This window comes from Zonotrichia albicollis, chromosome 3, assembly GCF_047830755.1.
Source record: "Zonotrichia albicollis isolate bZonAlb1 chromosome 3, bZonAlb1.hap1, whole genome shotgun sequence".
NCBI classification, from domain to species: Eukaryota; Metazoa; Chordata; class Aves; order Passeriformes; family Passerellidae; genus Zonotrichia; species Zonotrichia albicollis.
Window position 1 is genome coordinate 53,108,432 of NC_133821.1, and position 25,541 is coordinate 53,133,972.

Below are 25,541 nucleotides of genomic sequence, written 5' to 3' on the forward strand. Positions count from 1 at the left end.
GCTGTGTAAGCCCCAAGGCAGGACTGGGACTGGGCTCTCTGCAGAGCTGGCTGCCCAAGAAAGAGGCTGATTCCTAAGGAACTCAGATGTTACTTCCCAAGTTCCTTGTGGTGCAGTCAGCAGGCAACTGCTCCGAGTGGGCAGAAAACTCCTCAGGAGGTGTTTTTCTTAATGCATGAATTTTGTTTTTAAAGCTGAGGAGATTTTTGCCTGTACCTCATTGCTCCCACCTTTATTTATAGTTTTTGTACTGCAATCCTGATTTCTCTAGACAACATCAGCTCTGTGGAGAGCAACAGAAAGCTACGCTGGTAATGCCAGGCATTGAGACATCTCTTTTCTTCTGCATGGCATGTGAACAATTGTATATTACAACAAATTTATATCCACATCTAAGTTTGTACAATGAACCAGTTAAGGATCTGTGATTTGGGGTTTCTATTTGTTTTGAGTGTGTGGCTGAATGTTCATAGGACAGTCTAGATTTTAATCCAAACTTTCACAAATTTAGACAACTGTCTCTGGTGCTGTAAAAGAGCATACAATCAGCACATCTGAAAATCAATACACCTCATGGGGCTGAGTACCTCAGTTAATCAAATACTGCAACCATCAGCTTTTGCTTGGCTTCCAGCTTGCTCCAGAGTATTTTCTGCGTAGTTACAAGTTTGTAACTGCTAGAAAAAAGGAAAGTTGGTATTTTAAACACCATGATCTGTACGTTTTTTTCACTGTTTGAGCTTCACCTTTACTGCAGCTTGATTTTCTTTCCTGAATTGCTCATTAGGTCTAGATCTAGAGAAAACAAAGCCCTGTCTCTCTCAGCGATCCCAGACAGTAGGGAATGCAAGGCTAGCCTGGGGCCATCTGTTACACTGCAAGGAAGGCTTTAGGAAACAAAGCCAGCCAGTTGATTCATTATAAAATAGACACAAGTTATGAAGATTATCATGGAAACAAATCCTGTGAAGACCTCTTAAGTCCCTGTTACTTTTTAAGTCAGCACTGACTACCCACATCACACGAGAAATACTGTGTAAGTCACAGATGCAAAACAGCATCTGCAGAGATCAGGACCTTAGCAATGGGTACATTTAGTTAATCTAAAATGATGATAATTGTTGTTCTGGAGCATGGCTGGTGTGGGACACAAGCTCAGACTGCCTGGAGGAAAATGGCCCCATGCAAGTTGTCACTGTCTCAGAGGTCAGGTGTTTCTCTGAAGATGGTGACAAACTGTGTGCAACTCTGCAGAGATGGGCATGTGGGACACTCTCTGGCTACAAAGCAAAATGTGATGCAGAGGAACTTTGCTGGTAGCAGAGGAAGGACTAAGAAAATGTGAGGTGCAATAATTCTTCCCTAAAGTATACCAGTGATGAATCTTAGCTTAACCATCCTTCCAAGGGAAGGACCACAACTATTAAGAAGTGAATTTTCATCCATACAGTCCCCAGTGTTTCTTTGTCCTCAGCTCACCAGACTGCAATTCATGTGGCTACAATGGGGTACTTGTCATGCAGCCACACATTGTGCCTGGAAATAAATTCCAAACTGAGCAAGTTTTATGCAACCTTGTATTTTCAAAAACACCTTACAGTAATCAGGAGCCAAGCATCAATAAAGACTTTTAATCACTGTAGTCTGTGCTATGCTGAAACTAAACACAATCCTATTTCATAAAAACCTGTGGTCATTCAGGAACAACAGTTTCAGCCTGCTTGAGAGGCATGTGTTCCCCCTCCAAATGCTCAGTGCCAAATCCAGTTTTAGGCTCTACCAAAACCACATGATCTGACACTTGAACTCATCCACAGGGCTGGAGAACAGAAAGTTGAGGTAGCATGCATGTTTCTCTGCAGGAAATCTCCTGGTGAAGTTTGCATGTGAAGGGGACCTCAGCTCTTGGGGCAAAAGTCTCAGCAGCAAAGTTGCAAGAAACTCCTGGCATCCAAATCAGATTCCTTCAGATGCTCATTCCCAGGCTGATAAACTAGTATCAGAAAAAGGTCAACTTTATAATTAAGTATTTCAGACCCTTCTCCCTCCCCATGTCTTTCCGAAATGAGAGCCTTTCCAAAGCAGTGCTTTGCTCTGAGTTGACCCCAGGCAGGGAAAGGACCTTTGCTCACTTGGCTTTTACATCCTGTCATAAAGGAGAGACCTCAGCCAGCAGGAAGGAATAAGGCAAAGCACTAGATGCTAGAAGCAGCAGTTACTTTATTTGCATCCCTGCTGTCTACTTTCGTTCCCACATTTCCTTTCCCTGGGAATTAATTGTGCCTCACCCAGGAAGCTTTGGCTTAGTGTGAAATGAGAGACAGCTCACAGCAACAGGGAGACAAGGAGAGCACAAGAAAATAAGAAACCTGTGCTGAGGACTGTGAGAAGCAAATGATAGACATGCACAGGCGAGGCTGATCTGAATTCCTGGGCGACCCAGGAGGAGTGAAAGACCACCCCATCCCCATCTGCTCCTTCCTCTTTCCCCACTGAAACCCGGCACCCAAGGATGGAATAAAAGCAGAGAAACTAGAAAGGGGCATGGGAAGCTGTCAATATGCCACAGGGCAAGGAAGGAAAGAAATAGCGTGGAGGAGATTTAATCAGTGAGTGGGCTGTAGTGGGCTGTAAAATTCCAGCTGTGGTGAAACCTATAGCAAATACCCCCCTGCACTCTCATGGACACCTGAAGTGCCATGCAGAAATCCTCCAGCTCTTAGAAGAGGACAAAGCTCTAGAGAAAGCCCATCATTTTGTCAGTGTTTATGAATCTGTGCTCATACCTCGCCTATATTCAGGTTAATGAAGTCCTTGTTTTTCACACTCAGTGCTTGGAATACTCCTGCAATGAGAGAGGGACAGCAGTGCTATAAATACACCTCATTCATATTCATACACGAGCTCTCCCGCCCACAACCACGGACAGACTGACGAGTGGCCATGCCAGGGAGAGGGAAGGCTGGGTGCAAAGGCAGATTGCTTAGGATTGCTTGGTGGTGGTAGCTCCTCTGACAAAGCAAAGTCCTTGCAAGAGGAAATGTCTTGCTGACTTAAGGCCTTTAGGCAAGGGTCACTTCAGGACTTGTCTGGAAGAGGTGTCCTTATTCTGCTAAACAGTCAGATTTGGAGTATACTCTGAAATCAAGCCAAGCAATTTGCATTCCTTTAAAAGTCTTATTTAACTTCTATCTCTCTAGCAATAGAATTTAATAATTCTATTGCTACAGTCAAGCCAGAAAGTAAAGAGAAGAACAAAACCAAAAAAAATCAGTGAAGAAAGTTGATTTTTCTTCTCATAGAGTGAATTGGGTTTTATTTGAATTCTCAGCCACACTAGTGGTCACTTTATCCAGCCATTTATCCAGCCTTTTCACCAGTCTCTACTACTGCTGCTTTGTAATGAGAGTGACCCTGTGCCAGAAGTGAAGTGAGACCTTGGGTGCCTTGATATAGAGGGAACCACATCTGAAGCCAAAAGGGAACATGTTGTGTAAAAGGTACAGGAGATACCTTCTCAAGCACATGTCAATTTTCTATTTCCATGAGGCACAAGTAATATTTGAACTTTGAACTTGTGTGATCCCAAATAAAGCTCCTGGGTGAGCCACAAGAAGGGTTACAACATGGACTTTACCAGCATTCTTCACATGCCTTCAACATTGCTGCAGAGTTTATGTAGCAAGCTCTATTCACATGGGGAAATTTTCCATTGGCAGCAGAACATTTTTCACGTTACCGGAGAAAAGCCACCCTAAATGCAAATGCTAAACACAGCTCCTTTCTGCTAGCCTTGTACTCCATCTCAGATATTGTGCAACATGCTCAACAGCCAAAAGCAGAACAATCTCTTTCTCAAAGGGGATGAAATTCCAGAGGAAGGAGATACTCACGACTCGCATTCTCCAGGCGTATTAGGCAGTTCAGAAAATCATCAAATTCAATCTGGAACTGCTCATCAGAGTACCGGAGGACAATCAGTTGCAGCAGGTAATTGTTGAGCTGGTATCCTTCCCAAAGACACACACAAAGAAAAGGTGAGCAACCTCACATGTCAGGGGGAATCTACAGATCTCTATTAACTAATCTTGAAAGCCACTTAATGGGAGGATACTTGGTGGCACACATCCGTCAAGAAAGACATCTAACCACAAAGTTCCTTAAGTCTGCAATGAATTACAAACTCTGAACAAGAAATTTTTCAGGCACTGCAGTTTCTAGTCCATGCACACTATGATGTATGAGAGACCATTCTATCTTCTTGAATTCGGAGGGATTTCTGTAAAATTATTCTGCTTTGATAAAAATAAGTTGTGATGAAATACTAATGCAGTGATCTCTCTTCATGGCAGCTTACTTGCTATTCCTTCAGCTCTTGAATGTAGATGGACTCTGAAGTGGTCTGTTTCAAGGTCTAACCCTACACATGTGCAGCCCTGTTGAGTTTGACAGAGCTCAAGAAAACACAGAGATTACTCTGACTGCCTGCCTTTCACGACTGGGGGTAACTGGGGCAAAATTCCCCTATTCAATGTGCCCAGGTTCTCCTCCTTCCTTTTCAGGAGCACCTGGCCTGTGATTGATTTTCCTCTTCACTCACACTGATTGGCCCAACAGCTTTCCCAGATAAAGTGCAGTGCTTGTCTTACCTGCAGCTTTAAGAGCACCACGAAGCTCATAAGAGGACATGGAGCCAGATTTATCAAAGTCAAATTGAAGGAAGATACTCTGTTATGAAAGGAGCACACAGAAAGCTCAGTACTAGCACATGAAAGGGATAGGAAGGCAAGGTGTTTATCTCCAACTGCACAGCATAAGCATTTAAGAAAGGTGATCTTTCTTCTAGATCCAGTCTGATTTTATAATGGAGGAGCAAATCTTGGTCCCAATTCTCTTTCTCATATAACAGGTTATTGGGACTTAAACAAGTCCTGCCAAATGCAAGCATTAGAAAATAACGAGTTGCTTTTGATTAAAAATGTTGTGATTTTTTTAAAGTAATTTTAACTGGAAAGATGTACTGTTCTCTGTCTTTTAACTCTTAACTGACACATTCTCTTAATCTTCTTTTATGTTTTTCTCCATAGTTCTGAACACTAGAGACAAATTTTTACATGATGTTAATATTGTCACTTACTCATTTGCTTCTAAGTATAAAAGAGCTGAATAGCCACATTCATGGTACAACCAAGAGAACTGGTCAAACAGTTTGAGGTTTGACCTATATATTAAGCAGTTTTCAAGCTGGAATTAAATTCCATCCTTTTATTGAGATGACAAATACGACTCTCCTTTGGAATATGAGTTATTTGGAGCTGTCATCACATTCAGCCTAAAATTTTCCAGCAAATATATGTGCAAATCTTCCTACAGGATACAAGGATTTCTCAAGCCCCTTGCTGAAACACAATGTGTCCTTTGTTAAAAGAGATGTGTCATTAGTAACCAGAAAAAGTGTTGGCCATTTTTGATGGGCCAGATGAGAAGCAAAGAACTGCATATTTTGAATGCTTTGGTGAAGCACGAATTCAGAAAAACCTATTAATGGCCATAAGGAAACAATTATAATGTCTTTTATTTGAATATTCAGTCTGTGATTGATTCTGCAAGCCTACTTATTCTTACTGCCATATAGAGTGGTAGGAAAATATGTTTAAAATTAGAATCAGCATTTTCCCAGACTTCAGCACAGTTGACTCCTGAGAGATCAGTAATGAAAATGCAGGGGCTTAGGAAATGATTGTTTCCTACTAGTAATGAATCATCACTTTCTTCTGTACAACAGCAGTTATGGAAACTCCTTAAGTTTCCTTTTGAATGGCTTGCTTTTTAGTGTCCACTGCATTCTTTATCCCAAACATAGTTGATTCGTTTACAAAAATCTCAGTTATTTCCAGAAAACCATTATGGTTTATCATCATGGAAAGCTAAGAATGTCTCTGACTATCCAAAACAAACCCCATGCTTTTAAAACATTTGTTTTGTGTTAAAATTCATGGCTTGAACACACTCCTGTCTCCATTTTTGTCTGCTTTTGCCTAATAAACTGTTTGGGAAGTAGCTAATGAAATGGAGGAAAAATTACAGTGGATAATGTCACCTACTATCCATTTCTTCAGTTTTTCCCAGAAAACTTTGAACTCACTGAATTCCAGTTTCCCGTAGCCATTGGTCTGGTAATATGAACTAAGGAAAAGGACTTGTTATATGAAGGTCCAAATTCAGTCTGAACTTATCAGAGTAGTTCCCTTAAGCAGAAAATGTTGACTGGAAAGCCTATGGCGCTGCTGAAACTGGCTTTGGAATTTCTCAAAAGGTAGAGTACCAGCAGTTACAGTCATGCCTGTGGCTGTGATACTGGAGGAACATTATGTGATATAAAAACACAGCTGAGCAATTCAGGCATTACATGAGGAAGAAAGATTATTCTAAGGCAAGAACAGTTTTGGATGTAAATGGGATATAAATGACTCAGAGAATTAAATTACCTGATTAAAACAAATCGCTACTGTACCCAAAGGAGTTAGACAACCAATGTGCTCTTCAGTATTTTTATCTAGAGACCAGGCTCTGTTGCAATGGCTCAACAAAAATTCATGGGAGTAGTGGGGTGAGACTGGCAAAATCTGGTCCTTGTGGTCTGAAATAAATGCCTGTATAGCAGTTCTAGGAGGCAATGATTAGATCTGCCTGGCCTTCCCTCTGCCTGAAGCGAGGGGCTTATTTCACTGAGTTAGTGATGAACTGAGCACAGTTCATTTCCAGGATGAGGCACCTGCTCTGAAATGCTAAATAAGGAATGGTCCCATTCCCTTTCCTTTTTCCATCTTGCCAGGACAAAGCCCTTGCTCAGATGGACACTGGCTCAGGGAGCATTCACAGAGGTCAAAACATGCCAAACGGGGTCTGGCTATCACCTGCTGCTATTTGAGCTGGTGACATTATTGAGGGCAGCCACAGATCCCAAGGACATTCTCACTTCTGCAAAGGGTTTTTTTACTCAGTCAGGTTCCTCTTCCCAGGATCATGTAGAACTCCGTCCTTGCTCCTCACCACCCCATGGTGACAGTTGCCAGGGAATTCAGTAGCATGTGACACAGAGGAGACTGTGCCAGCATTGACTTGGATTTTCATTTTTATGGTTTTGCTCTTCCATTGTGCTCCAAATAGCATGGCCAGAGTGGGATGATTGTGTCTGCATTCCTTGTGCTTCCAAAGCAGAGGAAGAGATGTCTCCCCATTTATTCAAAACTATGCAGAGATTTGCTTGGAAGCATTGCAAATCATGGAAACTATTCAGTTGTATCCTAAATAGTAAACCTAGAACTGCTGCCATGCTCCAGGATCAGGCACAGGCCCTGGCTCTGTGCCAATACCATGTAAGGATGAGATGTGAACATGGACCAGCTCCCTACTGAGCCTTGGTTTTTAAGCAAGGAAATTTATGACTGGTCCCATTTCTCATTGCACGTGCAGGGTGATTAATCTGCATTGAGTTTTAATATTAAAACCTAGATTTAACAGGATAAAATTCTGTCTGCTTTTGTTTTCTCTAAAAGTTTTAATGGATATTATCTCTGTTATGGACTGGAGCAACAAAAGCAAAAGATAAGAACATCTCAGCTGAACAAGCAAGACATAAACCAAATATTAGATACTTGCCTGGGTAGGACTGTTTTGTCTCATGTGCAACAAAACTGTTTATTGGGAAAGCATACTGCAAAAGCAGCTCTACCTGAGGAGAAGCCATGCTCAGCAAACTCAGCAGGAACCAGAACTCTGCAAAGGACAAATGGTGGGGAAGCACCAGGGCTGTGATTCACCTCACCTGGTGCCTGAGCAGTCATTTATCACCCCTCAGTTAGGTACAGCCAGAAAAATTAATTACACAACCCCTTTTGCTATCTACAAAGGAAGTCTAGAAAGCTGGCTTAGATGTAGACACCTACACCACAAATGCCTAAATTTGGACAGACAACTCTCACCCACATGTCTGTTTCCTGGAGTCCCAGCAGCTAGCTGAAAGACCAGATTTTCCAGTTTTTAAACTGACTGTCAAAAAAGAGCTTTGTTATCAGCAATTTCACCACTGCTGATCCTTAATTTCTGACCCATAACTTGCATGTACAACTCTGCCTGGTGAATTTACCCTTCCAGACAACAGACTTTTCTTGAGTTAAATTTTCTAGGTCTCTTTCAAATAAACAACAGCTTGAAAAATGCACTGTTCTATTCAGAAGTAGCTTAAGATTTACTTCTAAAGGTGGTCAGCATTAAAGCATCTGCCTCTAAGTCTGCAATATAAAATAGTTTGTGCTGAAACTCTTAACCTTAAATTTCTAAAATAAAAATCAGAATAAAACAGTCACGTATTTTTCTTTTCTTTGGGTAGTGACCTGCCATGACATTACCAAATCTATTTCTGACATCCACGACATATAATGTTATGGACAATTATATTCATTCTTCATTTAGCCTCACAGGCACTTATTTGAAAGGATACATCCATAAGAGAAATGATGTTTCGGCATGAAATGAGACTTAAGTTCTTGAATTTTATATTCTTTGCTGAAAAAGAACAATAATAAGAAAGAAATTATGGGCAAAGCTGTCTTTTATAAGAAGAAAGGAGAGAATAGGACTCAGGAACAGAGATAGCTGACTCTTAGTCCTCATTGTGGGAGGGCTGTGAACTGGAAGATGAAGGCAACTCTCACCCCAGAGAAGTCTCAGTCCAGACAGAAGATGCAATTACTGGAGACATGAAATACTGTCCTTGATTTGTAAATCAGGAGATGAGGTTCAGGGAGTGACATGTTTCCCACTGTACAAAGGACTCGTAGCAGGATCATGAGCTACATCCAGGACTTAAAAGTCCCATTCTAGGACTTGTCCTTCCACAGCAGAGTGGCAGTGCAATAGAGAGCTGGCCTCACTGAGCTGACATGGATCATGCTGGAGGCAGGGCAAACTCCTGGTTAGATCATGCACCACATGCTTTCCTGGCTCTGCCCTCTCTGGCTCAAGAACACCAAGCTGGGGTCATAGGACAGCCCTGAATTTTCTATATGTGAATGAATTAAATGGCAGATTTTATAAAGTTACATGCAACCTTTAACTTAGAAGTTGTCGGCACTTACTTTTTTTTAATACAGCATTCAGAACATATTCAAGCTCTTCTGCAGATATTGCCAGGTCCTGCAGGAAAAAAAAAAAAAGTGAAGCATCTGTTACTTTAATGTTTCTGTAATCAGACCTACTAAAAACCCCAGAAAATACAAACATCATTAATTTGTACTTTATTGCAACTCAACAAAAGAGAAACATACAAAACCCAGAAAAAGCTAAAATATGTAAGGGCTGGGTAAACACAGGAGTGCTGCTGTGCATAAGTCTGCCTGAAAGAGATCTCAAGTGGGAGCTGTTGATTCAAAGAAAACTCAACTGCAACTGAACATTAAACCAGGAAGGCTCCTTCAGAGCTTGAGTTCTAGCTTTGGTCCTCCTGCTTGTTCACCAGGGACTGCACCCTTATCCATCGAGCCATAAGGCATGGTGACATCTGGTGCCCAAACAACACACTACAACTAAGCATACTCCCAAAATAATTTGTTACATGTATCCCTGACGCTATAGAGGAGCAGAAGTATTTCCCTTCTTTTTACATCTTGCTCTGACCCGAAGTGTTTTGCACTCACCTTTCCTGAAATCTGCTCAAACAGTGCCCGGAATTGTTTTTCTTCTTCAGTTTCTTCTGGGCTTGGGGTTGGATGTAGAGGCTGCAACACCAACCACACAAGTCCTTATAAGAATTGTAAAACATGACATTTCTCCTGCAAATGTGCACCCCGGACCAATGTACATCTTAAAATAAGGGTACACATGCTTCTGAACTCCGCCGATCTGAGGCCCACCAGCCACCTCTCTACCCAAGGGGAGTTCCACCCTCTCATTTCCTTCACCTGGCCAAGTGTACAGTGTGCCATTGCCTTGGTAAAAACCAAGAGCACCAAGAGAATAAAACACCTCTCTCTCCTCTCATCCCACCCTGCACCATTCTGTTTCCCCAGGCCTCCAACAACCACAGCGCTCTTGAGCTCTCTCCCATGGCATCATTCTGAGATGATGAGAGCAGCAGCCAGAGGTGGCTCACTTCAGCATGTTACCCAGCACAGATTTATTTTGCTACAGAACATGGCCCTGAGATCGCGGAAATGAAGATGTCGTTGTTCGCTGGGTCCCCGGAGAAGAGTTTTACTAAAGAGGGACAAATTAGATCTTGGCTTAGCTTGTTTCCATGGAAAGGCACACCACAATTAATGGCTTATTTGCAGGGATACATTTAAGCAGGAGCTGACTCAGACCCAGCTGCAATTAGTGCTCAGCAGGCAGACCAAGCCATTCAAAAGCAAAAAGAATTCAATCATTTCAGTAGGCATGTGCATGTGTAAGCATTCCCTCTCAAGTCCTGCGGATACTGAGAAGTAAAATAAAGATATTTGTATGCAAAATTAATTCAGGTCTATTCAGGTCTTTTGCTTCTTATTTTTCACAATAAATAAAATGTTAAAAGATGTCAACAGCTGTGTGACTCCCAGTGCTAATGGGTGGTGCTTTCACTGCACGTGTGGTGGCTGACGCCACCTCTCGTGCTGGCTGGCACTGACTGCCTTCAAGGGGATGGGAGGCATAACAATTATGATTTTGATTGTTACAGCTCTTTTAAGCAGAGCTTAGCATTTCAGTGACATACACAAAGCCGGCAGTAGTGTAACATTCCTGTGAAATGAACATGGTTTAGCCAAAGACAGCAAAAGCAATAAGTGCTGGCTTCTGCTGAGCTATTCCCTTGCTACTTTAACTCTGTAGACTTACCTCAGGAAGATCAATGGCAACGTTTTCATCTAGATCCCTGGAGAAAACAAAACCTTATTTGGTATCTGAAGGTATTCAACATCTGCTTAGGGTGGAAGCTTGATAATTACCTTTTCCCCAGGTGAATGATAAAATGGGTTTTTTAACATAACAGGTTATGTTTAGCTAAAATTCATCAAACAAGCAGACTTTTGCACTGTTTAAATTTTGGTATAAGCCCTTAGAACAGACATTAGGCAGGATTCAGGGAGGACACAGCTGTGAATGTCATCTGCTAAAGAATTCATCTCATTCTTTGTTCATTATTCATTGTGTTCACATTTTTCCCTCAGTATGCTTTTTTAACATAAAATTTTCTTTTGGACAAATTTTGGGAGGAAACAAACAGGAAGCAAACACTGCTGTATTCACAGAGACCTAGACAGTGCCAGCTAGCAAGTCTTCCCTGTCAAACATCCAGCAGATTCATCATAGCACACCCTATTTTCCCACCTTCTCAACTCCTCTCAAAATAAGGTTGGGTTTAGCAAAAACGGGCAAGTACAAACAAAAACCCCCAAATGATCAAGAGCTTGCCATGCTGGGTCTCTGCTGTAGGGCTGGGTGCCTGGCAGCCACACTCTCCCCAGCAGCCAACAACCCCATGTGCAGGGGAGCACTGGAGGGCCCAAAGCTTGCTGCTGACTTACTCAGTGATGGCCTTCTTCTCAGAGAAGATCCTCAGGCAGAAATCTGCCTCCTGGTGCGGCTCAAATGTGGTTGGAATGAGAATGTAATCACCCGGTGGCAGCTTGAATCGGTGGGATACTTCCCTTAAATTGATGTAGGTTTTGCTCCTGGCCTTGGAGGCGTGGTACCTGAAGAAGTCTTTGCCCAAGTGCCCATCTGTGCCAGGGCTCTAAGAGGGGAAAAACAGGCAGTGCTGCACAGGCCAGGGTGTGCTGAAAGCCATAATCAGCCCCTTCCTAATCACAGAGACAAATTCTGCCTGGCACAAGTGTCACCCCAGGCTGTGATCCTGACTCTCATTCCCTCTCCCAGGTACTTACAGTAATTTAGCTCCCACCTTATGGCAAGGACCCACTACCACTACTACTCCTTTCTCACGCAGAAGGCAGTCTCAGAGTACTCTGCGATGTTGTCTTCCTACTTAAACATGCTCTGCCATTAAACACCACCATCCCAGATAGGACATCACAGAGCAGTGACAACAGATTCACTAACCTCAATGCCACCTGGGGACAGGCAACAGTGTGTGATGCGCCCCAGGATGCTCAGAAGAAGCAATATTCCTTCTCCCTGAGCCATGCAGGGGGTGACAGAATCATGGGGCTGAGGGGTCTGTCCTAGGAACCCACGGCCCTGTGGGGACTCCTAAATTCTCCTCTGAGAGGACTCTATCCTCCGCAGGCCGTGATGTAACTGCTAGGTTACTTACTGAGGTTGTTTTAGGTGCAAGGGCCGCAAAAATGGGGCAGGGGAAAGTTCCAAACAGCAATAGTGCAGCTCCTGTGCTGCAGCAGCAAAGGAGTACCTCATAAATAGAGTAGCCAATGGTCAGCATTTCAGCTCCAAGCTTCTTGAGCTTACGGCGACCCTTTTGCATCAGTGCTGCTATGAATGTGCATCCATCTTGTCCATCATCCTTCTCTGTCAAATGCAGCTTGATTTGTGGATTTGTCCAGAAAGTCTCTGCCAATGTAAAGAACACCAGACAGTTTCTTGACTCAGAAAAATAAATCTCCACTACTACTACAAAAATACCCCTACCAAACCAAAAAAGACAATAAAGAAGAGGTTTCACTCACACAGTTTTTCCATTAATCGTTATACTTCTTTCCACTAAGCTTTGCAAAAAATAAGCCAAACCCAAAAGTCCTTCATGGAACTAGGTGTAGGAAAGATTTTAGGCCTGGGGCAAGTTACTATAATTCAAATGAAGTTGTGAGATGAAATTTTGTTAAAATTTCATAGCTACAATGATCCCATAGTGCTGGTGCCATTCTGCACTAACAGAATTCAGACCCATGACACAGCTTCAGAGGAACATAAACATGTTGGCTGATCTGGGATTTTTGTCTCATTTTACACTTGCTGCTGCAGTTTACCTGTCTAATTTGAACTTTGTGCTGCTCACACAAATGTCATCAACAGGTAAATCAGATCCAATGAACCTGAGAGCAAAATAAGCAAAGTCTTTCACCACAAAGTCTCAAGTAGGACCATACGAACATTTATCACTTCGTTCATTGCTGGTTTGTTCATTTGAAACAGCCAGTCACAGAAAGGTCTTATCATTAAAGTACAGCACTCTTAAACCACACAATGGTTTGAGTTTCCTCATTTGTCCCTTTAGCTGGTTCCTGTCAGCTGCACTGCCCTGCCCTCACAGCTCTGGCTACAGAGCTCCTTCTCTGAAGAGCTATAGTTGAGGGCAGGTAAAGATTTCAGTGCCTGCTTCTCATTTTCAAACTAGTATTTACTTACCTAGGAAATTTCTACATCCTCCTGCGGTGGCTCCCCGGACCCAACTTCCTTGGTGGATGGCCACTTCCCATTTGTGGGCAGTGCTGTCTTCCAGGGCATCTGGAGTCAGGTTGCAGATCTCAATTTTGTCAAAATGCACTTTGAAGTCTTCAAACTTCATCCTGAGCAAAAGAAGTGGTAAGGAACAGGCAGCCATTCATCTTTGTGAAGGATGCCCAGCAGAAGTATTTATCCCCCCCAGGGCCAGATCACCAGTTCATGCAGAGTAGTTTTGGTGACCATGGATATATGCCAGCAGGAGAGCAACTAGCTTTCCCTCACTTATACTCTAAGCCTGAGGGTAGCCTTGGTAGTCTGAACTTCCCTCTGTAAAAGAGCTGATGCATTAGGCCTTCATGAGGGCAATTTGACATCTAGACTTGTTCTCTGCTCTGAACTGCTGTCTGGAAGAACCTCCCTCTCTCCCTGGACTATAGAAATAACACACAGAAATGGATCTCCTCCCTAACACAAGCTTCTGTAACTATCCTTTTCCTCCCGTGGCAGATGCCTAACAACAAAATGGAGTAGCAGGAGAGCAAAAGCCCTCCAAGATGCAAGTTTATCTGTGGCAGAGGCAGACAGGACCCAGCAAGCCTCCAATGTGCCTCGTCCAACAGAGCTAGTTCAATTTTTCTTCCTCATAACAAATAGATGTCTGTGGTGGTATTAATTTACACTTGCTGTGGGCCATTTCACAACTTGGTTTTGGTGTGAAAAGAAACAGCAGGGTTTACTTTGCTGAGTTCTGCCCTTTCTTGTCAGCTATTCCCAGATATTGCTAGCCCTAGGCACTGCTTATTCTCACGCTGATGCTCAGGACACTAAAGCAGGAGCAACATAGCAAAATCTGTCTCTAAATGGCTTGGTTTCCTGGCCACACAATGCAATTTTGGGCTCTTTGGAAATGCACTGCAAAGAAGAGGAAGGGGTTGCCCTTTATAGATTTGACTCAAGGAGGTAAAACACCTGTTCTGATTTCCCTAGAGCTGTTCTGGGTTTGTACTTATGAAGGGAAAGGAAGATTCTAACCCTCTGATCATAGGAGGGAAGGGACTAGGACTAAGAAGCGGATTCCTTAGCCAACCACAAGATGCCCCTTTGCATCTATTAGAAGCACCTGGACAAGACCAATCTGAAATGCTAATATGTAGTTAAACATCTTTGAGGTAGTTAATGAGGTCAAAATGTCCTGTCACCATGAAGATTTTCTTCAGTTCTCACAAGACCAAAGGACAAAAGGGTTTAAAAAGGAATTCTTTTTCCATTAATTTCACTGTTTATTTGATGCCTACTTGCGCACTTTTACCTCTATCACATGGTCAGGGCTTAAGTTCTGCCCTGTATTGATATACTTGCTGGAGTTACTCGGGTTCCATGTAAAGTCTTTATCTCCTTTACACTCACCATATAAGCTACAGATGAAACCAAGTCAAAAACAGACAAAAAAATCCTACCAAACCTAAAGCCCAAACAAACACAAAAGCTTTTTGAAAAAGCTGCAAATGCCCTAATGCATTTGCTATGTCAATAGAAAATAACTCAAAATATCTTTTGTAAAAATACAGTAACGGAACAGCCACTGGACCTACTTCCCTCCAGTTATCAAAATTTGTGATAAAACATCTTGTGTGACTTAACGTGCTGCACTGTCTATCTCAAATAACTTCTCAGGCCTGAAGCTGAACTTTGGTTTAACTTGCAGGCAAAACCTGGAACAGCTCCATTGCATATCTCTCTAGATTTACCTATGTGTAAAAGAATTGAACATCTGGCCTCAGAAGATGTGACCCAACACACTGTCACAGCACGATCGATACAGGGTGGGGGAGGATCATGTGCAAGTCAGCCATCTGCTCTGTCTGAGATCATGAATTTGGCATGAAGAACACTTCACACTTCTAAAGCAATTTCCACCATGTTGGTTTCCTTTTTTTCCCCCATTCCATTCCATTCCATTCCATTCCATTCCATTCCATTCCATTCCATTCCATTCCATTCCATTCCATCTTTTCATCAAATTTTCCACAATTTCACATGTATCTTGTTGCTCTTTTACTTTATTCAACTAGTAGAATGGCTTCTCAGGACTCGTTCTTCTCCCAGTGCATGCCCAGAACGAATCTTATAGCTGATACAGTGCCATACAATGCTCCCTTTTGTATATCCTGCCTTTGTTCATGGGAAGGATTTAAGGGGTGTTACATTCATGGGAGACACACAGTATTTGAAATACCATTGCCATTAACCAAACTAATTTTTGAGGGCTTTTGTTATTAAAACAGGTACAGGCACATATACAGAAACACAGAAAACAAAGGGAGCGTTCTACTTGTCCTCTCTTAGGCAGAAATTGAGAATTTCATCATGCAAAGGTTTCTTCCTTTTTGCTTGTTTTGGCCACTTGCACCTTGATTTCTGATTAGAGTCCCAGACTTTAAGAACCTGTGTCTTACCAGAACTCTCCATCATCCCGTGCTGCCTGAGACAGGCGTCTCTGCTCCGATGGGCTGACTGAGCGCCACTCTGCAGAGCTGCAGGAAAAGGAAACCAAGCTTTACTACAGGCATGTGGCAATCCATTTTCCCTGGCTCAGAATGACTGGCAGGACATAACAGCAGGCTGCTCTTCTCTCATATGTGTTTTATTTGTGCAGCTTACACAAACACAGTTGCATTTAAGAGGTTTCCTGATCCCGCTGGCACTCATGGTTGCAGAGACTAATTAATGCAGCCGGAAGCAGCATCAGGCCAAAAATCCCAAAGCTGCTCCAGAGTGGTCTTAATATGAGTTATTGACATTAGGATTGGTCTCAGGTGTTTGGATTGGAGACAGTAAGGCTATTGGTAAACCTCAAGATGTTGGTAAGTAAACACTCTCCTTAAACCTGTATTCCATCTGTAGCACCAGCATATTTTTCACTCTTGTTGCTAATTTAGGGCCAGATGTTTTTTCAAAATTGAGTCAGTGGGAACTGACTGCACAGAGAGATTCAGTGGAGTAACTGTGGCTCCAGGTTAAGCCTTTGCCTCCTTTACATGCACACCTTAGACTCCAGCTGTGGCATATCAAAACCAAACAAAAACCTGATAAAGCTTTTCAGGAAACATGGAAGTGCACTAATGTATTTCCAATTTGACATAACAAACTTAAGGAGTAGAAGGCACCTTGTGTTGTGGTTTTTAATTCCAGCAGCCACTGCAAAATGTTAATACAGGCTCCTGTATTGACCTGCAAGCCCCTCTGCATCCCGAGTTCCAGAAAGCCTCCCAAGTGCAGAGTCAGAGCTCTGCTTTGCAGAGACAGCCTTTTTGATGAACAGCATAAACTGCCAGATGCCTGTCCTGATCATAACCTCTCCATCTTTTTCAGATTTAAGAACTCATTATACACATCAATTATCCATGTTTTTCTTCAAGATAAAGGATCTGAGCTGATGTGGACATATTTAATTTACTTCTGAGCCATGATAAGGACAGGGAAATTTAAAGTAGTCCTACAAATGGTTACATGTCTCAGCAATATTAAAGGGCCAGGCACGTTATGGTTCCTCTCCTCTGCGTCTATGTGAATTAAAAAAATCCTCAGTAGAAAAAGTGAAACAAAAAGGAAACAATGAATATGTGAAAAAATATACTGAAAAGTGTGTGCTGGAGAGGAACGTAGTGTTGATTTTTTTACCACGTATTTTTTTCATTTTGTATTGTTTGCACTTTGTTTACCATTAGTAGTAAAACCTGACTGGTTTTCAGACCAACCCTGCTGTGTTTTGGGGTCCTTCCACAACTATAATGGCAATTTATTATTATTAAGGTATTACTTCTGATGTGTTTAAGAAACCTCAAACAATAAACAGAGAGATGCAAGCTATTCAAAGAGGGTAATACATTATCAGTTTCAGCTTATCTGTAGTAGGACAAACAATGGATGTTGTGTTTCAAGTACTACAGCCACAGCCTTGTAAATATTTAATCAATAAAATGTGTAACTTTTACAGTTGGGAGTGTATTAATATTAACTTATCTCATTTATATTCATGCTTTATTTCTGCTGATGCTAGGTTTTGGGGGCTAAACAACCTTGACAGTGTCCCTGCATTGTGCTGCTTTGAATGTGCTGATGGGGAGATGCTGTGGGGTAGAAATACTGTTAGGCACATGCAAAACAGTTTAGTTTAGTTTGGTTTAGTTTCCCGTGGAGCAGCTGGGGCTGCAGGAAGCCAGCTGTGGAGCAGAAGCTGGGATATGGCCTTTGCAAGGCCAGTGTGTAAGGGACAGTGCACTCACTTGTCACTCCAAGGGCCGTTCCACTCCACCTGTCCCCACGGGTTCCTTATCCTGATGAGCTGCACTTGTTGGCCCCTATAGCTCACCTGGGGAAGAAGGAAATGCAGAAAATATCAAGTGCCAGGATCTAGGGAGCAAGGCTTCCCCAGTGTGCAGAGGCTGGTGTTAACAGCTGGGAAAAAGGTGCAGAGTGCCACTGGAGATGTGGGAGGGAGAGCTGGATTGGAATTTGGATACCTTCCCCAGGATAACCTCCTCCTGAGGCTGAGGGAACACTCCCTTATCTTTTCCCCAGGTGTCTCCTTGCCCCATGCTGCTGGACATACCTCCTCAATGCCAGTCACAGAGTATGCATGGCCTTTCACAAGGCCAAACGGGGTTCGGGCTTCTGACTCGGCAGCACTGCTGGTCTGGAACAGGGGAAAAAAATGTGAATTACCCTCTCTCTTCAGAGTGAGATGACAAGTGGTGCCACCTGGTCCTTATTAAGCACCAGGCTAACCAGTGGCTAACCCATACTACAAACAAGGAACTTGTCTTTCTGTTCAACCATGGTGCAGTGGTCCCCTTTTGGGAAAAAATATGGAAGGTTTTAAACATTATTCAAAATGAGGTTATTCCAGGGTGGAATTCCTTCTCTGCCCCTTTGATTTTGTTTCATCTACATTTGTTTCATCTACATCTACATTTCCAGACTGAGATCAGGTGTTCAGGCTGTCTCATTTCTTGTAAAAAGGCTTTGATGGACAGTGATGGTGGTGAAGGATGCGATCAGCCAGCTGAGTATCACACTGCCTAGTCTTTGCAAGCAGCAAACTTCATCAGGAGGAAAAGTGAAACTCAAACCAGAAAACACTAAAGCCCAAAGCTGAGGGCACCAAGAAATTGAGACCCCATTTCTTACTTACATCAATAGAACAGCCCACCATTGAGCATCTTTTCAGGGCTTTTCCTAGGATTTCATAGAAATTGTCAGGAGCCTCCTTAACATCATATGTTTCTCCTATGCCCCCAGTGAAATCCTCCATGGCCTCTATTGTACTGCCACCCTTCAGAGACTCGTAGCTGCCATTCAACCTGGAAAACACACACTGACTGTAGAATTGCTTTCAAGATATCCATGTCTGACAGCTTTCTCACAGGTGTGTAGAATTGCAGCAATAGCACTGAAGTCAAAATAAGTACCCCAGAGTGTACCCAAGCAGTAGTATTGGGGTTTTTCTGCTTTCATTTTTAGTTGTATTTTTAATTCACCCATTTCTCTGTATCTTTATGGCCTGGGGGTGTTCTCTCTTTAGTGCCAGTTGTCAGGCTGGCAAGGGCAGCAGCAAATGCCAGAAGCTGCTCACTAGAATTGTGAATACCATATGAACAAACTGTGAATAATGTATGTACAAGTAGCAAATTATGTATGTGCAGTGGGACTTACTTGGCATAGGCTTTCTCTAGTAAGGCACTCCAAAATTCATTGAGTTCAGCTGAGTGCAGGAAAACCAGCCGGCCCTTGAAGGTGGGCAATCGGTCATCAATCACGACATCCAGCCATTCGTTGTGCTGCCAAAACTGTTTAGAAAGGATGGTGCATGAGTTTGCTGACAGCACAGCATTTCCTGAGAGCAGGATTCTGGTGTCCCAGAATTTCTAATTGTAAGGCTTGATTAGATGACTTGTAAACCATCTGTTTCTGCTGTGCCCTGCAAGGCTGCTCTCTAGGAAGGGTGATCTGTCTTAGGAAAACACCAAAGCTAAATGTGTAGACCTGTACTGTAGCTCCTTGCCTGGATTATGTCAATCACACCAGTGTTTACCACATAATTCAAAACTCCTTTAGGACATACATGTGTTACAGGTATCAGTTCAATTTCTTTAAGGATTTATATCCTAAGTGATGTGTGTGCCCAAGAAAATATGAAATTATTTCTAAAGCCATGTATCTGTTCACATAACAAGAGCAGCTGTGTTTGTGCCTGTATGAGGCTGATGTAGCCTTCTAGTTTGTTTCTCAAAACATGAACACTGTAAGCTCAGAAATCCTACTTTTTTTGGTGTCTCCTCTGCAGTACCTGTCAGCCTCACTGCAAAATAGACCATGAAATGTAATGACAGAGATGGGTTCATTCTGTGACAGATGTTTACCTTACCTGGAAATGAAATATTCCAGCGTAATCTGGCCCAAAATTTTGATCCAGTGGCACCACTCTTGCTAGTGTTTTTTCATTCAGTGTGAGAGAAGCTATGGCTGCTAAAAGCCAGCAGTCACCTGTGGATTGAGAAAGGGGAAAGAGGAGGAAAAGGGGCCAGAGGAGATGTTAGACAGTTAGCTGCCACTTCCCCCGAAACCCAAAAGACAGCTTGCATGTCCCCAGAGAGGCTGTCCCTGCCTGGCCAGGACAGACTGTGCTTCAGTCTGGAGGAGGTGGTAGACAGAAGACTCCCTTGGGCTCACAGTATCCCCAAGTGAAGATCCTTCCCTGACCCTGAATCCCACTGCACCAAGATGGCATGGATGGGCAGGATCTATCCAAGAAGCAGCCATGGGCCAGGTGAGCCTGGGCAGGACCTCCCTGCAGCTCCACTGCTGCCACCAGCTCCAGCAGGACAACATCCCCTCCTCTGGGAGGACACTGCTGCTGCTGCTCCACACAAACACACAATCCAGGGGGAATCACTCACCAAGATCCCCTTGACAAATGTCAGTTCTGGTGGCTCCTCCAACGATAAACTTGGGGTCTTTGACAATGTCCTGCAACAGTGAAACAGAGAAATTACTTAAAATTTCTAAGGAAAATAGGAAAATATCACCATCACTTTGAACCAGACTTCCAGCAGTGCTTACAAACCCTGTGTGCCACACGAGCTGCATTATCCTGCAGCAGTGTTGCCACCACAAAACAAGATGGGGAATCCTTGCTAATTAATTACAGTGTAGAGCAATTAAAGAATCAACTATCCTCATATTTTTCATAATTAGTTGGCTGCTAATGAAAGGCTGGCATTCTTTATTCATCTGTAGGCAATTGTTAAAATATCATAGCACAAACTCATCCAGAAGATTGATGTCAGGCTGCAGCCCTGGTTAACAAGGCTTTTTGTTAGCTTGCTTTCCTCCAATGGCTGAAAACAATAAAATTGGCAATTTACTTTTAACTGAACTAGTAAGCCTTTTATTTACTTGCATGTAATACCTGGAACATACAGTGTCTGACAACCATGAGACAACTTCCTCCTCAAAAAAGTAAACAACAAAGACAGCTTCAGTCCTGCTAATTTTTAGGGGGAGCTAACACTTCCCACCCCATGGGGTCAGAGGTCAGAGGGAATAGTGCTCATGGTGCCATTACAGCAGTTCTCAAGCATTCATTAGACTGGTTTAGTTCAATTACTAGTACCATGCCTGGATAGAAAAATTATAGTGATAAACCAATTAATGTGGCAGGAATTCTCTTCTCCATTTTCCCATGAACTGTATATTGAATGTAATTGATTGAACTGAATGGAAAAGGGGAGAGGAAAATATCTAATATATTGCCGGAGGAATATGCCTGCTGTTAATCAGCCTGCCCTGATACATTATTGCAGACCCTGTGGCATGAAGCAGATCCTTCTGCCTAAGTGGCAAATGAAACAAATTAATGGGGAGGGCAGGGGAAATAGAAGAGCACATTCAGTCATTTAATCCCTGCCTTTGCCTAGATTAAATTGAGTTGCTTTGCGTTCATATCACTGCATTTTCTCAGACCATAGGGCAGAATACTGATAGCTTTGTTCAGCTTCCTGCACTTATTTCTGAAGCACCTGCTGCTGGAGCCAGGGCACTCCCCTCAGTGAAGCAGCACGGCTGCTGTGGAACTCCCCCTGCAGAGGCAACATCCAGGAGGAAACTGGTTTGCATAATTTTTGTTTGCCTTTGCTGGGGAGGAGGTGGTGGCCAGGTTGTGCCTCAGGCACAGGTGCCTGGGGAGGAGGTACCACAGCACAGCATGTCCCCAGAGTGTGGAGCAAAGGGAAGCAAACAGCAGCTCCTCCTCACCTGGCCCGCCTGCTAGTTAAATACACTCAGTCTCGTTGGGGCTGGGCATGAACAACAAAACCACAGCTCATGGCCTTGAGACATTGATATAGCAATGGCTGATAAAGTAGCTGATGTTCAACAACACACTGTTTTATCTCCACTGCTCTCAGGAGATGTAATTCTCATTGCAACTAATGCATTTAGCTGTTACCAAGAAGCCCTGTGTGTTTAGCAAGGGACAGGATAAAAATCCTTTCCACTGACACGGGTTTGATTTGTGACTCATTGTTTATAACACATCTCTGTAACTCATACATGGAAAAATGTTTTCAATCTCCTGTGTCTAGAGCAATCAAAAATTTTTAAAAAATCAATAAAAAGGAATTAAAAGGGTGTTGACTGGACTTGTGCCACATTTTCTGCTGAACAAAAGAAAACACTATAGTTTTTGAGTGGGTGTTGCAAAAATAATGTTAATTTTAAAAGGACTTTCAGATGGTACAATAATGTATCAGGACTTTTGGCATGTAAAAAGAAAAACCCAGCATTCACACACAGCATGCAGTAATTTAAGGCTTCACCTGCACAAAGACATTGCCTGGAAGACGGAACATGCAGTCTTCAGAGAGATGAAACACAGTGACCTGTGACTGTCCTGATGCTGCATTAAAGCTATGTTTCTTTAAACCCAAAAGAAAAAACAAATTGCATCCCAGTGCCTGTCTTGCACTGGTAGAGGGGATGCATAGAGACTTAAAGCACGCTGGGAGTGAGAGTGTTTAGGGGATTTCTGTGATTACATTTCTCTGCCTGGTCCCAGCCTGTCATACTGGTTGTCCGTGAATAGGAATATTTCTTTCTTACTTCCTCCTGTAGACCATAGACTCATCTGAAATTGGTAAAACCCATTTGTCTTCCCTTTTATGGGTTGGGTTTTTCTCTTTCTTCAATTCATATGTCTACTTTCCCAGACACTGAACTGTTGAATTAAGGAAAGGAAATATAGTGAGAAAAGAGTCTTATGTTCTTCAGATTGTTCTAAAATTTTGATAAAGGGTAGTTTGAATTTGTAATTAAAAAGGATTTAAAAGGATTGCTAAACAAAATCACTACCTGCCTGAATCTGGGAACACTTCACTTATGTAGAAAGTCAGATATTCTTCTGATGCAGATCCAGGTAGCTCACTGATTGCAGTGGGAGATTTACAGATTAGTGCTAGTTGAAGGTCTTGTTCATACTGCTACAAACATGTATATATGCAGATATATGCATGTCAAAGTAATGAGAAAGCCTTCTCTACTCTCATTACTAAAGATTAAACTCTAACAGATTGTAAATCAGAAGATTTAGATTATTTGTCCCTGCAATCACCCTCATGTTCTGTGCTACACTTTAACCAAGCTACTGTAAAATACTGGTGGGAGATGCAGTAGAAACCAGTCACCATGAAAGAAGCTGGAATACAGATACCCTGCACAGAGGCCATGATTTTGTGCTCAGCCTCTCCAGCTGTGGCAACTCACTGGCACATGCTCCAGGCCAATGCTCTCTTTGCAAAGTAAAATGCGTTACATTGAAATTGTTACACCACCTCTATTTTGCTGCTGCTCCTGATGGATAATAGAAATGAAACTGACTTAGTTTAAATGCTGAGGAACCAGAGCAGAGCATAACTAATACCCTGTCCTTACACATCCTCTCAGCCTCCCCTGAGTTTTATTTCTCGCTGTGCAGCTCACAAAAGTGCGTGGGGGGAACTGGAGTGAAGGCAGATGCCATTTGAGGTAACTTACTCATCCTGGAAATGTTTCCAGTTCAGCACACAAAGATCCTGAAGAAACCAGACCGTTCTCCACTGCCCCTGTGTACCATACACAAGGGCACACAACCTCTCAACCACTCCTGGTCACATTTTACACCAGCCCTAAAAAGACAAACTAGCACCTGAGCGCTGGGCAAAGGAAAACCATTCTTTAAGATTTAGTGTCCATTTCTGATGTCTCTCAGCACTCTAGAGTCACCACACCCAAAGCATCTCAGCCTCACGGCCTCTCCTGTGCTGGGAGGCAGCCCCACAGACCACCTGGTTGTCTGGAGCACACATAGGCAGCAGTGCATGTGGGGGCTGCACTTAGCATGTGTTGGGATCTCCAATTTTTTCACAACTGAAACTTGTCCAGGTGTAACAGCTTTAATTCTGCTCTGTATCACCACTATGTTAACTACCAGATGCTGAGGCACTGAATGCTTATCACTGGGAATTAAGATAATTTAAGCCCTTCTTTAAGCTTACTTTGTTCTTTCTCTCCCTTGGTATCACTATCAACAAAGAAAAGTTTTTTATAAAGGAAGCAGCCCCCAGACTATGAAGAAAACCCAGAATAAACATCAGTCCTTAGCAAAGAAATGAAATGTTGCCACATTTTTTTCTGTGGTTATTAGTTACAGGGTGAAGTGAGAACAAGGAACCGGGAGTGATGCTGGGTTTATGATCTGAGAGCATATGACTGGTGCAGCTTCAGGCTCTCACTGTGTTATTAATGACTGTTATGCAAGATGCATTAAGAGATACTCACTGAGCCCTTGGCTACTGCTGAATGGCTCAGTAACCACGGCATGCAGTTGTAATCTCTCAGTGTTCCCTGATGGAAGTGAGCAGGTAAGAGTAAGACTCTAGTACTGTCAAAGTTAAAAGGTTTGAATTTTTGAAATTGATCTCACTTATGAATTTCCTACATTAACAACACTCAATTTTACACAGTTAGAACATTATCATAATGTATTTTACCCTTAATTCCCTGCGTGTCCTCTTACTTTCATCTTTTGTCTGGCAATAATGTAAGAGAGAAGCCGATTACAAGTCCTTTATGCATGCACATAAATACACATGCATAAGTGTGACTGTACAATGAGCTACACCTGAAACATGGGGTGAAGCCTTCCAGCCCTTTCATCCTGCAACTTGAGCTCTTTGTGGGGGGCATCCCAATTCTGAGCCACTGCTCCTGAGGTGGGAAGGGTTTCTCCCCATGTCACTGATAGGTTGGACGTGATATACACACACGTGATCAGGGTCTAAGAAGAAAAAAGTTTTTATTCTGCGTGTTCTCTAGCTTATATACTCTTAACAAAGCGTGATCTTAAGTCATTAACTACATTACAATAACATTATATTCATTGGTGTAAAGCAATTAACGTCAATATAATTGACAAAAGTTTTACAGAAGTTTAATAAAGTACATATACACATCTACTTAAGCACGTAGTCTAGCTTACAAAAATTTTCATGTATCTTTTCTAATCAGTTTCCATGCTGACAGCTTTGTCTTCTTCTTTGCTATAGATACACCCGAAAATCATCAATTGTTATTTCTTCTATTAACTCAGCTTTGCTTGCAGGCTAGCTGTCAAGCCCCTCCATACTCCCACACCTCATCTCCACATTTCCCTGAGCAGGGGGTGCTTGGTGCCCCCCGCAGCCCAGCTGCCTGACCTCGGGCAGGACGGGAGGCACGAACACAAGGGCATACTCACCCCAGGCCTCTTCCAGACGAAGGGAATGGTCGGGTTTTCGCTGAAGAAGAGAGATGAATTGCAGGCAGGGAAGTCGGGGTCCTCGAAGAGGACACCCCTGCGCAGGCACTCCTGCTTCAGCTGCTCGTAGCCCTTTCCCGAGCTGTGCGTGCCTCGGGCACCGCCGGGATGCGCAGCCGGCCGCGGCTTCGAGTCCTGGTGCAGGTAGGGCATGTCTGCCACCCACCTGCCCCGAGAGACAAGGCTTAGCCGCTGGTGGGGACAGAACGGGTGGGAAAAGATAGGGGAGCGAGGATGCCTCACGTGC

The 25,541-nt window shown here is 43.0% G+C and overlaps 1 protein-coding gene across 1 annotated transcript; it reads right to left on the reverse strand.

Moving 5' to 3' along the window:
* CAPN9 (calpain 9) lies at positions 1–25,541 on the reverse strand. The gene is made up of 20 exons (XM_005491111.2): positions 25,235–25,541; positions 20,361–20,430; positions 19,829–19,947; positions 19,117–19,250; positions 18,596–18,764; positions 18,014–18,097; positions 17,688–17,773; positions 15,858–15,935; positions 13,363–13,523; positions 12,410–12,567; positions 11,565–11,773; positions 10,876–10,912; positions 9,699–9,779; positions 9,141–9,198; positions 8,504–8,568; positions 6,105–6,173; positions 4,650–4,728; positions 3,894–4,010; positions 2,787–2,845; positions 1–1,993 (listed from the first exon to the last, which is right to left on the reverse strand). The coding sequence occupies exons 1-20, from the start codon at positions 25,445–25,447 to the stop codon at positions 1,967–1,969; spliced, it is 2,073 nt and encodes a 690-aa protein (XP_005491168.1). The 5' UTR covers positions 25,448–25,541; the 3' UTR covers positions 1–1,966.

Coding starts and splice junctions, on each gene's coding strand:
- CAPN9 (XM_005491111.2), bottom strand. CDS start 25,447: ATGCCCTACCTGCACCAGGACTCGAAGCCGCGGCCGGCTGCGCATCCC. Junction 19,251..19,828: donor CTGGAATATTTCATTTCCAG/GTAAGGTAAACA, acceptor CTTTCTAAACAG/TTTTGGCAGCACAACGAATG. Junction 9,199..9,698: donor TTGAGCAGATTTCAGGAAAG/GTGAGTGCAAAA, acceptor TTTTTCCTGCAG/GACCTGGCAATATCTGCAGA.